Below are 14,352 nucleotides of genomic sequence, written 5' to 3' on the forward strand. Positions count from 1 at the left end.
TTTATTTCTCGAATTAAGCTTTCTTATTTTTGTGAATTTATGTAGTACTGGCAAATTACCAGAACTATCTCTTTCATCTATTGCTTTTTGGTAACTAGTACAATAATAGTGAATAAATATTGTGTATGGAAGTCAAAATATTACTATGTTTGCATTTTGCTACTTTTATTATTTCAATTGCAACGCTATTTTTTAGGTAACAAGCATTTTACATTTTTTGGTCTGATTGTTTAAAAATTAAAAATTTATATTTGCCCTTTCTAAAAAAGAACAAAGTTGTTTGTTTCGAGGTATAATGTGCCTTTATGGTTAACAAGGATTTTGACAATGTTTTTATTTATTTATTTTTAAGCAAATCTTACGCAATCCATTTTCAGACAATTTATAAAAGGTATAATTCAGAAATAAATAACGAGTTTATAACATATTAATGGTATGAGCTTACATTAACGCATTGTTTATGAAATATACATGTTTAGTTTTCTCTTGGGGTCATCTGGAACAATAGTCAGCCATTCCAAATGTCAACGATTCTATCAAAATAATTTAATAATAATTATTATAATTTATTTCAGAGTCAATATTATATATTGATATCACACTATGTATATATTTTGGTCTAATATATTCTTCTATAGATGGTTGGCATACTTTTGTTAAATATGAACATCTAGGACTTTTTGTGATGGTCTATACGCATCCTGACTAATCGATAATTGTCATTCAGATCTACATGTAGATCTGATTTCCACCATTCGTTTCGTCTTCATTGCAATTCTGGTTTCCCCGAGAATGTTATTTTAGCAATGCAATCAAGCCGTTTTTCACAGGTAGCCAAAGAAATATTGAAATATCGTTATCCGTGGAAGGAAAACAATTGTTGTTGTTTGAAGTAATGTGAAACAAATAAACTGGAAATGATAGACTCAAGTTTTAAGAGTGTCAAAATTGTTTTACCAGTTTATCTGTTGGCTAATATGCACAACGCCATGTTTGTTCTCGAAATCGTGAAAATTACCAACTCAATATTGCTTTTGCAGCATTTAAGAATAGAAAACGTATCACTTTCAAAGTTATAAAAGCTCGTCAATGATTGGCTGTTTGAAAGGATACGAGAAGGTGACAACCTTTTGCTGATCGGCAGATCATAATGCGTAGCGTTATTTAGGAGCTGCTTTTATCAGATTTGGTCTCTAGTTCGTCTGTTAATTCAAAATCGAGTTTTCCTTTCGATCCTCCGTTCTTCCGTCCCAATTTGTTCTTGAAACGATAACAAAATACGCCCATAAATCCTAGAAATGCTTAAAGTTTTATTTCTCAGAAGACTTTTACCTCTAGTATATAGTTACACTTTTCAAAAGGGTAGTCATTGGCTTCATTGATGAGCCATGTTTTTTTCTTTTGCATATAAGTACAATTAAAGTGACTTATTATTTCAATAGGAGAAAAATTATCATTTAGTTTGTTCTTAAAAAATATTTCACTTTCAGTACTATTTTTTTCAGATGGTAAAAACCTCATATATTTTAAATCTACTTTTGCAACATTATTAAAGCATGTTTACTCTTTCTACTTGAATAAAGCATGCTTTTGATAAAGTAAGCATTTTTCAATTTGAATTTGTTTTATTTGAATCGATTTTAGCATGAACATGTATTTTATTCAGGAAATGATTTCACATTTAATTTCATTCACCTCAATGTTTGTCTGATATTTAATACTGGACCTTAAGAACGTTGGAATGACCAAGATTTGTTTTATCGAGAACCACATATTGACTGCTTTGTTTGTTTTTAGTCGAAGTCAAAATTGTCATGAATTATATTGATAAGGGCGTAGTGAATCTTTGAGTTATTTTCTGTTGTAATATGACATATTGCTCAGCACTTCTCTTTCCAGTGATATATCTTTATATACAGAACACCTAACATCTTTTTAAGATCAATCTTTTGTAATAATACATTAATATACTCAAATAAAATCTAGAAAATATCCGATGGCTTCAATGGTAGATATGCATAGATATGTCTTTATATGTGCATTTGCGATGCTTTCGAAATACAGATTTTGGAAGTAAATTTGTGAACATTTTATTTATCATATATATTTGATGCGTGTATGTATGACACAATTATCTTTGTCAAATAATTTGTTAACACTATGGCCTAATATGACTCATTTAATTTAATAATTTGAGCATACATTTACACGATTCACTGCTAAACTTGATTCTTACCACTATTTATCTTTAGAACATAATAGAAATAGTGTAACGACCATCTTTCTGTCTCTAGATATTGAATAACGGACAATTTTCCATTTACGGTGGTACTATCTCTACATAACGAAGTAATTTGGATTCAGAATTGATGTCTTCTTTCAAATGACATTATCAAATTACCTTATTTGTCTCGTAATCCTGGCACAAAGCCTAGTGTCATTTGACATACTTAGGATAAGTTAGAAATAACTTGTTGTATATAAATAAACATTCCCGTAAGAAAATACAGTTTTTCGTAAAATTTTAAGACATTAATTTTATCAGTTTTGTGTTATGTAAAATTGTTTTGAAACAAAACAAATTAAGAGTCACTAATACTAACTTTCTTGTTGCAAAATATAAAAAAAGAAATAAAAAAGAAAAACATACAAGTGTTAGTCTTAAGCAGTGATGTGCGTATGTTTTATATTAAAAAATCTAATATAAACTTTTTTCAGCCGGAGCTAGATGGAGTGGACCGTGGCTTCCGCTTACAACGACTGTTCATGAACAGACTCAATCAACCAAAACCCAAGCGTGCAACATAATTACTGTTTCTGTTCTGAAACACTAGCAATGTTTCAATATTTCATAGAATTAATTTAATCGTAAAGCTTGTGAAACTAATTTTTTTCTTCTTCTGATCATTTTGATGTAATTGCGTAATATATACATATGTATATATAAACATGTACTTTCTCCGGCGAATGTGTTTTTGTGGGTTTTTTTTCCAAAATATTGTCAGTTGTAGATACATATTATCAATTATTATCAATTTTAAAAAAATCACATCTGCATGCCAAATATCAATTATTAGGATCAACTCTTAATTACACATTCTGAAAATAAAAATGTAATTTTGACAATATAATTAATTTCGGCATATTTGGTCTTCTCCAAAAATATTCATTTATAAGTTGTTTTCTTATGGAACTGCTGATATATGAAACAAACATATTGATATTTCTTGTGCTTTTGATACATGTTTGTCCAGTATCATCAGAAGCATTGACAACGTCCCTGCAGATGAAAGTTATCAATGTCGTTTTACTTAAATATGCTTTTTTTTTAATAAAGTATCCTTTCATTTATACAAATAAATGTTAACAATTGGCAACTCAATAAGGAAACACATGCAAAATGCAAAAGAATAATTCCAATTCATAATGTGAATGCGATTGCAGACTAGGAAGAGGAAAAGGTTGATCATTTAGGACTCCATGTGCTATTTGTTAAATATATGTATCATATCGAGCATCTAAAGAAACAAAAATTGTGTTTCGGATATTTAAGTATCAGGATGACATTTCTAGACATAAAAAACATTAAGTACATAAGCGTAAGATATTTACTTTAAATCAAATAATCAGAGTCAAAGTCAGTCATGTTCGGCTCATCTCTACTTGCACGAGAAACGTCTTGGAAAAGAAAATATTATTTTTTCCTTAAAGGTCACTGGATAAGTACGTTGTCTACAATATTAAATCGAACTGTTGTATATTTTCTTTTTATAGGTCATACTTAATCTAACGATTTGTTTGCGTTTATTGCTTTAATCCATTATGTTTTGCTATACATTTATCACATAAATGGACATTAATCATATAGCTTTTGCACATTTATGACTCTCAGAGAAGTCAGTTCAGTAAATTACTTTATAGATGTAAAACAACTGATTCTAATTATACTATCTTTGTCTCCAGGCAAATATTAGAATTTGCTTACCCATCTATTCTTGCCAATTGTTGACAGGCTTATTTATTTCGGAATCGAAAGCTAAAACCATATAATATTGCTTTGTTTTTACCAAAATTTAAAGATTCGGTAATCAATTTTTTGATTATAAACACCCAAACAGCGTTTATCAAACGACATATCTTTATGAGAATTGAACTAAAACAATCAGATACCATAAATTCGGAACAACTAAAACTCACATTAATTAAGTTATCATATGAACGCCAGAAATGTTCTTTCCCTTCCGTCTCTCTCTTTTTTTTTATTGTAAAACGGTTTTTAGTCATAATTTCGTTGTAAATATTTTAGGATGAAACGCACTTTTCTAACAGTTCTAGTGAAGAGAAATCTGATGTACTGACACATATAGAGGACCTATGACATTTAGTTTACAAGCTTTACTGTTCACTATCACCATTTAAATAAACCTACACGCTTCATCGTGTCTGTGTAACATTCCTTTCGAAAAAATGTCGAATTTTACACTTTGTAAGTTTATATTGCTAAGGATAAGAAATGTTACCTTTGAAATTTACTGTTCCAAAGAGTTCCATAGAGATGCTTACCTTTCGATCTCTAACAGCACCTTTTGAATTTTATCATTCTCCTTCATCATCTGTCTTTATAAGTTTTAATTGTGTGTAATTATTTCAATTTTAAATCAAGCGTTTATCTTCAATTCGTGTCGGTTCTTGGTTATTATTTTTATATAACATGTATTATTTGTTTTATAACAGTTATTTCTAGATTATGTGCTTTTAGTGAAATATATATCCCCGTAAGGATTTGAGGGTTTAATATATATGAAATAAAAATCTGGAAACAAAGTGATACCTCGGAGCATTAATCACAACAAAATTACTAGAGAATTACAGCCTCCGTTTGATTGAGTCTGTACATAAGCGTGTAAATTGAGTCTGTAAATAAGCCAACTTATTTCATTACGATAAGAGAGAAATGATCAACTTTGTATGCAATTACTGTTAAGTAGTCGGTGCAAGCGGCAAGGCCTTTTGTTCTGACCCATTAGTTGTTGACATTTTGTCCGATTGTCAAAAGTTCTGATTGTCATATTGACGCAAAAGATGACTATTTGTCGCAAACGATATTAATGATATTGAATTTTAATTGTAACATATGTTGAACTTAAAGAGGAATAACAAGGTTTTCAAAACGATTAATGGCAACTATAAAAAAACAGCATTTCAAACAAGACTGTATAATGTGATTGAAAAGTGATATGTTGGCATTTATATGGTCATCCTAATGGTTACATTATATTTCACTTAATATATCATGGTACCGAAACAAATATCTAAGTCTCGGGAGAATTCCTTTTTAAGTTAATATTACAGTTTGGGACATTGATTTCTTAAAAAAAATATATAAAAGACTTTGTTAACAAAATAATTCAAAGTTTTTAAAATATAATGTTTGACTAAGCTTTATATAATTTTGTTTGCACCTTGCATCTATGATTTCCGGATTTGTAATTTCATGAAACTAAAGTGAGCTTACATTTGGGGACTTATTGTATAGACTTTCATTAAGCACATCCCAGAAATATTTTAAAATTTGCCACTTTCTTAGATTCGCTAACATGCCTGAAATAAAAAGAAAGACACTTTTTTAAGATTTCACTTAATGGACGATAGAACCAAATAAACTTTGGTTGTATAATTTTATGAATGACTGTTAATATACCTGGCAAAACACGACAAAGCTTATTTTGTTAATATTGGATGTAAGAGATATTAGGAATAGAATACAGCAAACTAGCATTATCTCGACTTTATTGACAAGGAGAAGTTTGGAAGAGTATTCAGTTGCTTAAATGTAGGACAAAATATACCTACAAAATTGATGCCTCTGTCAGATCCTTACATAAAATAACATATAGTTTTGTTTATCTGAAAGATTAAATATCCCGTTATATGATATGTTAGAAATCATAATTAACCGTTTGTCTGAAACCTTGTGGACTTAAAAGATTATGAACATTTTCTCAATATAAGATTTTAATGCATTTTTATGATATCCATTATTTTTGGTAATTGTTGTTTACATAAAACTTCAAGAAACTATCAGTATTTATTATTGTTCTATGAATATAATGCACTTACTTTAAATGCCGTAGCTTGCTGTCAATTATCAAAAGTCAAAACATGCTAAGATATTTATTGTTTAAATTTTTTTTATTTGGTTTCCCGTTACATTGACCAAAATGTTACTCAGTGACTACAAATGACTAGTTTGGCCATCTTTTGTTTTAGCCATTACATGTTCTACTGTTGTAATTATTGTGTACATTGTATGAAAGTCAAATTACTTCGTTGTCTATTTTTACTGCCCTAATCATTAATTATTTCACATTTTCTTCATGTGTTAGGCTTCTTATGTAGTTTGGCTGAGATATAGTTTGATATCAAAGTAATGTTCCGGTGTTTATAACTATAGGCTGGTTAAATGTTAAAAGCTTCCATATTCAATCTGACCTTTCTCTATGCTTGTAGTGATTATCGTTTGAAGATGAAACAAGTTGATAAACACTCAAAGGGCTAATAATGATGTGTTATAGCGTAACTGCATTACTGAAATTGCCTGATACCTAAATCCAAATAAACCTGTATAACATATTGAAAGAAAATACTCATTAACAAACAAAGATATTTCTTATTTCAATACATTATGTGAAATTCTAAATTCCTTGAGGGTTTCTTTCATAACTTGAATGTTACTTCATGATGTAACCGTGCCTAATCTAAGAGATAAGTATCTAATTTGATTTCCAAGAATAAGGTCTCCAGAGCTTGAAAACATTCTAGATGACGATCATTAAATCTGAAAGTGCTTTTAAAAATAAGTTCATTTTGAGGCAACGGACAACCATCTATTTCCACTAATATTCTACGGAACCTATTAAATATTTTGTAAAAGAATGAATGTAAAATTCTTTGTCTTATATTCTTATTTACAGCTTAGTAATAACCATAGCGAGATCCAGCAAAATTCAAATAATTAGTGTAGCTAGTATTCTTTCAAAACATGACGAGACAAAAACTATGAAAAAAATGTCATGAAATTTAGCCATTTATGTTACAAGATTCCAAATAATATTTTGCCTACAATATCGTAAAGTAACAGTGACAGATTATTTTTCTTGCCATAAAAGTTATAGTAGATTCTAACAACGCTTACCAGAAATTATTGCTTTTCCAATTATGTGTTTTCATATTTTTGTGTCACGAATATAGACTATTTCAACATTAGAACCTATTTAACATTCATCTTTAATTATTCCAATAAATGAGAAGAATAATTCCTTTAAAGGAAAGTTCAAATTCGGGATTTTGTTTCCCACTGACAAATTTAATCTAAAATATATTATCACCCCTCACTTTTTTCGTAATGTTAATTTCCCATAGGCCTCTGGGAGTTATTTTTACTGTTAATGCAAGTGTACCACGTGACTAAGAATTTTGTACTGTTACATTGGTAACAGTATTTTTTAACAGTATAAAATCTGGTCACGTGGTCTATTTTTTTATATAAAATGAAATAAAATGGCTGCCATTTTTTTCTCGATTCATTTTTATTTTCGACGTTAAACCCCGATAGGACATCAATTTCTTCTCTGGAGTAACTATGACAGCCATAAAATTTAGTTGTTTGCACCTTGGTGTGCTTTTCGCGTATAAAATATCTTTTTGTTGAATAGTCAAAAAGTAAACATCCATTTTCAAAGGAAGTAATTGCAATGTAAATAAGTATGTGTCAAATTGGAACATGCAGACGATTTAAGCATGCAACAAAGGATGATTTAATAATTTTAATCAATGAAACGTTACAGATATGGTGGACAGACATAGGATATCATCGTTATTTTGTCAAAAACCATGCGAAGAATATTCTGGAAACAGAAGGATCAGATTTCACAGATCATAACCGTATAAATGGGTTAGTGTTTTGTTTTCTAAATAAAACACAGCTTATTGTATGTTTATGACTTGTAGATATCATCACTTGCTTAAAGAATAAAAGAAAAAGAAAACTTCTCAAGTAGGCCTAAAGTACACTTAAAACTTAAAAGGTAAGGACAGTTTAGTTATTGTTACTCTTGGTTTTTTTTGTTACAGTTAGATTTAGTTGACAATTTCAGATCATCTCAGTATTTTTTTCGGGGTAATAAAATAAATAACACATGGGTTTGTGAGTAACAGTAAAAATATCATCCCTCGTAAAAACGCCTCGGGTAACAGTATTTTCCCCAGAATGATATTTTTATTGTTACCCACAAACCCATGTGTTATTTATATACTATAACTTGTTTGTAAAATATGTAATTATTGATATTTATATTGTCAAATACAATTTTACATGTAGAATGTGTTATTATTTGAGTAGCATAATGAGTCTTAATGAAGGTATAATAACATTTCAAGATTTAAAACAGCTATTTTTAGGAAAATGTACGTTGATTCGCACATTCAATTATTGTCAATATTTTATCTGGCTGGCAAAGGATCTGATTGTCGTTTTGACTCAATGAATGACTATTTATCTACTCAGGAGACGAAATTGAGGTTTTTATTGAGCATATAGGGAGTTTAAAAGAATATTATTAAGAAGGTTTTCGTCATAACATAAATACTAAGCAAAGTCTTCCGATTAATTTAAAACGGAACCTTTTTATTTAATAATATATTTGACTGACATTGTTCATATTTTGGCATCTACATTTAGAGAGAATACTACTAGAATAACACTTTCCATGACAAGAAGTTTTACAAGGAGGTGTCAAGAGTTCATCTCAGATAGTAAGATGTTCCTAATAACGTCAAAAATAGATACTATATCCGTTTCTGAAACAATAATTACTTTCTTGGTTTCAAGTTACATGATAAGGAAGAGAAGATTTATGTGTTCATCTTAATGCTGTTTCACTACAACTATCATTATATCCGAATCAATTATCTTAGCTTGCGCTAATCTTCTTTATCAAGTATATTGTAAGTAATTCTTTTATCTCAACTTGCATTGTGAACGCATGCGATAAAATAGTCCCGTACTTTGTTTAGCGTAATAACAACGTCTATAAAGCTTAAGTTGAGCTTAAACTATTCGGTTTGCATTTCTAGATGGAGTTTGTCAATGATAACATCTGTCAGAAACATACTAGTCTTTGCAAATAAACAAATACTTTTAAACAACAAACGAGTATTTAAAAAAATGAAATTCCATCGGAACATTTTAATTATTTACCAAATATAATGATAATCGTCTAAATGCTGATAATATCTTAATCTTAAAAGATCGAAGCAAAGCAATGAGAAAATATTCAGTTTATTGAATTTACTGAAATGCTAAAAAAAATTTCAAATTGTCCTCCTCACAAGTCGTCCATCACCTGATTTTGTTTAGGATATTACTTAAATATAAAATATAGCCATATATTCAGGTTCAATTTCCGATTGCACGGGTTTACGAAGCATTTCACAATGAAAGTTTGAAAGACAGACAACAGATGTCTCTTCATGAAAATGACAAGTTTATCCGATAATTTCTTAGAAATGAAATGAATGGATCCCGTGTTTTTGTATCGGGATTATTTTTCAAGGCATTTTAAATTATAATAATGTATTTTTTCTCTTTTAAACAGGTGAAAGAATCAATTTCGTTTTGATTTTTTCTCGAATGTTACAAGAAACCTTCATAAAGAAGTTATACTGGTATTATTCAGGAAGAGATGCGGAATAAGATATTTCGAAAGTTATGCAGAACTGAAAACATTCATATGTTGTCAATTAAAATTAGAATTACTCAAATCAATTTGATGATTTATTAAATTAAAAAACATTAATTAATACATTAATGTATTGATGAATATTATACAAAGTTATTAATAAATACACTCAGTAACAAAATTTTAATAACGAATATATTCACGTTTATAATGAATAAAGCAACAAAGTTGATAGTGAATACAGTAACGCAATCATTAATACATACATGTTATGATGTACAGTAATGAATTTATTATTATTGACAACAGTAACAGAATTATTAATGACTGTAGTTACAAAGTGGATAATGAATCTAATTCCATGGTAACAAATACAGGAATAGAATAATTAAAGACTACTGTCATAAAGTTAATAATGAATACAGTAACATAAATACAAATTTGAAATGAACTAGGTGATACAATTTTTAATGAATTCAGTTACAAATTTACTAATGAATACAACAATAAACTTAAAAAATAATTACAAATAATAACAAATACAATAAAACCTTTTTTAGATAACCAAGTCCATTTTGAAGGTTGCGATAGCATAGCTGATCTATCCACTCACGATGTAATGGACTTTTTTGCCTATGATAAGCATTGCATTAATGCTCCTGTCATTTATTCAGTCATTTCACTTTCTAACACTTTCTGCTAAAAACGCCATGTTATTACTGTAAAAACCATCTTTGAAAAGTGTTTCATCTCGTCTATATTTGCAAAAACTAAGTGAGCACACTTCTCGGTCTATTTTCACTGTTAAATTTATATCATTAATTGAAATTTATAAATAACACAATACCCGACACATGAGCCACGCCCTGTTGGAACAACTTTTATACCAGTGTCGTTAATATGCAAATGTTTCTAGATTGTCACGGAAAGTGTAATCCTCATTTTCTACGGTAATTAATTATATGTCATTACGAATTTCGCTGTCTTTGTTCTGGCTCCATGATATAACAAATTCTTGATGTTGACAGGGACATGTTGACACTATAATTATGCTGTCCACTATTCTATAAAAGCTTTCACTCAGAATATGCACTTGTCAAGACCGGCTTCGACATACTCTGAAAAGGAATGAATGCAATAGTTGACTGCAAATGTAAATTCATGAACTAAAGACGCACTATAAATAAATATCATAGAAGTAACGATTGTATAAACAAATAAAGACTGAATATTTGTATATACCGGCATTTCCTTGAATTCATTTTTTTTGGAAATGTTTTCATAATTGAATACTAAAAGAATCACCATCTAATTGAACGTTATATACTGCTTATACTAGTGCTAGAGGGACGATGTCAGTAGTAGAAATGTAATACCATACTGTTGTCATACAAAGAAACACACCATTAAAATCTATTTTGCCGTCGTGATTTTTGTCCGCTCTTTTTATAAGGCTGTCTATTTCTTTTTCCGTCAGAGGGTCTCCGCTGGTGGAAATTGCGTGCCTTAACTCGTCCCGTGAGATGAAACCATCTTGGTTTGTATCCAGGACACGAAAGGCTGTTTTCAACCGTTCTTCTTCAAAGTCGTTAGTTATCATTTTTACCCGCATAGCTTTGAAAAACTCGGCGAAATCTATGTAGCCATCATCTGAAAGACAATGATAAAGAAATACAAATTACCGTAAACCCACAGAAATACAAAACTGACAAACTTTTGATCTCAAACGATAGCTTTGCAATAATTAAATACGTGGCTTTTTTTAAATATGTCGAGCATGCCTTTTCTTGTTTTCTTTTTGCATATACTTTTTTAAAGTTATTTAGTGTTATTTTTTTATAAAGAAACCCCACAAATTACATTTATACTTGGTAACGTCATAAGAACAACAATATAAATACAGAGCGTAAAAATGGAAATGTTTGACACACATTTCATGATAAAAATAATGAATTTCGTTTATATAACTGTTCTTTAAACGTTAACTCTTGTTTGCTACGATACAAGAACGTCCATAAAATGTATTGCTGATTAACAACGTATAATTACAAACGTCGGTGTAAAATCATGTACCATTTTCATCATGTTCCACGACTATTTCATCCAGATCTGTTTGTGTTGGTTTGAAGCCTGCAAGTTTGTACGCTCTCGCAATTTCTTGTTTAGATATCTTGCCGTCACCATTTTCATCCAATGCTGAGAATGACTGAAGTATGACTGAAAAGATGGAATCGGATATAAAATAATATTCAGTATTTTGAACTACAACATATCTCATCCCCCTAACACCGCCTCTAAACTGCATTTTAATATAAACTGATTAATGAATCTGAAGAACAGAAAAATTAGAGAACTGTTTAGTACATTATTTAAGTTAGTGATGACAAAAAACCCTTACCTTTTATTTGGTCCTCTTTAAGATAAGTCTCCTTCGCAAGGCACTCGGTGTCTGCCTTCTTTAGTGAATGTCCTTTGGACACGAAATTTGAAGTACATAGAATGAAATCTACCTCGAGCACGATCTGCCATAATCTAATGTTTGTGTCATATAAGGGCGCAGCGCGTTTCAAACACAAATTATTCTGTAATTTTTTTTAATTAATTAATTAAATTTTATTTAATTTATTTATTTAAACGTCTAATCATTATATCATTTAAAAAGTTAGAGTATCTTATCTCTATGAAGACAATCCATGTAACTGTATTTACGACTTAAGTAGTATATCCTGTTAGTGAAATTATAATTCAATGCCTTTTTACCCACTTTAGAAAATTACTAAGGAATGTTTGCTACTTCTAAAAGATGAATACAGCGTTTCATTTAACCATGAATGGTTTTATTTCAGCTGGATTTGATACGAAAAGAAGTGAATCTTAAGCCGAAATAAACAGTTTGATGTTTAGATAAATATTGATGAGATTGTGTAAAGAATATTCAGATTTGTGGTAGAAAATTTAAGTATAGAGGATGAATGGTGATGTAAATTTAATCATAGAAATGGTTGCCTTTTCATAATGGTTGTCTAATTTACCGTGCAGGAACGATACATTGATAAGATTTCACGGTTGTATAGACTATTCAAACAGTTGTAATATCCAGTTATGCATATCTTCAGAACGAATCTATTTTATTATTTTATGCAAAGTTTTAAACATTAAGTATACAGCGCAGTAAGAGATGTATATTTGTACAATCTCGGATTCATTAATTTCAATGTAAATTTGTTTTTTTTAAAAAATAATTTGGTTGTTTGTTTTAAATGGGAATTAGGTTTTAGGGTAAATAAAGTTATAAAAACCCATTTTACGAAAAATTTGGGAAGGGTGTTGCCTTCACTAAAACTTTTTTGTTTGGGGCATAAAAAATCATTTTAAAAATTTTGGGAAAAAAGTGGAAAAATGAGTTTTTTTTCCTCCTTCCCTTTAAAACCCTTTTGGGCCAAATTTTTCGAAAAAATTGAGCCCTTTTTTTTTTAAAGACGTTTCAGTATCTGTATGTAAAACGGATGAAGGAACACAAATATTTAATAGATTTACATGAACTTTCGTTTCTCTTTTACGGAGGAGTACACTGACCCCTCTTATATATTTTATTTGCCTTAAAGAACAAAAGCCTTTGTATAATACATATCTTTAAAAAATTGACAGGTTATATGATATATAAAATATATTTTAAAGGTTTTACCATAAATCACAAATATGCTAGGTTTCGTCGATGATAGTCGGAAATTTAAGAGAACATGACAATTCCTATCATGCAGTAGATGTGCACTTAAGGCTTTATCATATAAACATCATGAAAAAAAGATTAATGAAATTATAAATTGAATTTGATTTTCTTTGTATAATAAGTCGCTTCTATTATAATTATATTTAATAGCCTATTTTCTCGTTTTGATCTAAACACCATGTAAATAGAAATTACCTTTTTTGTTATTTATATTATTAGTTATGTAGATGTTAATTTACGTTCATTTACACCGACTTCGATACTTATTCTTAAACTACCTTTCGAAACACATAAAACATACATCTAAGCAAAAATTCAGGTATAGAATAGATATGTACGTATGATTATATATCATCTCTTTATCTGTCGAACAAATAATGCCCTGAAAACTTTTTAAAAATAGATAATAGTGGTTTAACAAACAAAAAAAAACGTCTGCTTTTAAAAGTAGAATTTAAATGAAAAGAAGAAAAAACATAGTTCTTACCAAAGTTTTAAGTTTGAAATACGTACGTATCTTTAACAGTATAGTAGCCAAAGAAGAGAAAATATTAATATAAACTATATTAATAACTTAAAAAAAAACCTGTTGTAATCATGTATCGTCTCATTTAAACAGGCAAATCAATCATATAAGGGGGGTCGGTATACTCTTCCGCATTTTTTTGACCAAAAACATATGTAAGTTATAAACAAAATGTAAAAGTTATCAGCCCACAAATCGACCTGAAATAACAAAAGAAACAAATTCTAGCACAGATTGCTCATAAACGACCCCTATATGCCTTCATATTATCTACACGTATTAATATTGCAAAAAATCGAGATTACATATATAGATAATATAATCATACCCTGTTTGTTTACTGTTTTAAACAGTAT

General features: G+C 29.3%; 1 protein-coding gene across 1 annotated transcript; it reads right to left on the reverse strand.

Annotated features, from left to right (window-relative positions):
- Positions 1-9,892: 9,892 nt before the first annotated feature.
- Positions 9,893-12,790, reverse strand: LOC132720417 (uncharacterized). Its single transcript, XM_060704909.1, has 5 exons — positions 12,773-12,790; positions 12,139-12,322; positions 11,814-11,957; positions 11,145-11,390; positions 9,893-10,858 (listed from the first exon to the last, which is right to left on the reverse strand). Exons 1-5 carry the CDS (start codon positions 12,788-12,790, stop codon positions 10,821-10,823), a joined length of 630 nt encoding a protein of 209 aa, XP_060560892.1. The 3' UTR covers positions 9,893-10,820.
- Between the last annotated feature and the right edge of the window lie 1,562 nt (positions 12,791-14,352).

This window comes from Ruditapes philippinarum, unplaced genomic scaffold, assembly GCF_026571515.1.
Source record: "Ruditapes philippinarum isolate M1 unplaced genomic scaffold, ASM2657151v2 ctg1952_1_1_1_1, whole genome shotgun sequence".
Lineage (NCBI taxonomy): Eukaryota > Metazoa > Mollusca > Bivalvia > Venerida > Veneridae > Ruditapes > Ruditapes philippinarum.

Bases quoted from the DNA above. Each gene is read 5' to 3' on its own strand.
- LOC132720417 (XM_060704909.1), bottom strand. The intron at 11,391-11,813 runs GTACATGATTTT...ATTGTCTTTCAG, and splicing joins CGTGGAACATGATGAAAATG to ATGATGGCTACATAGATTTC. The intron at 10,859-11,144 runs GTGTGTTTCTTT...ATTCCTTTTCAG, and splicing joins CGGCAAAATAGATTTTAATG to AGTATGTCGAAGCCGGTCTT.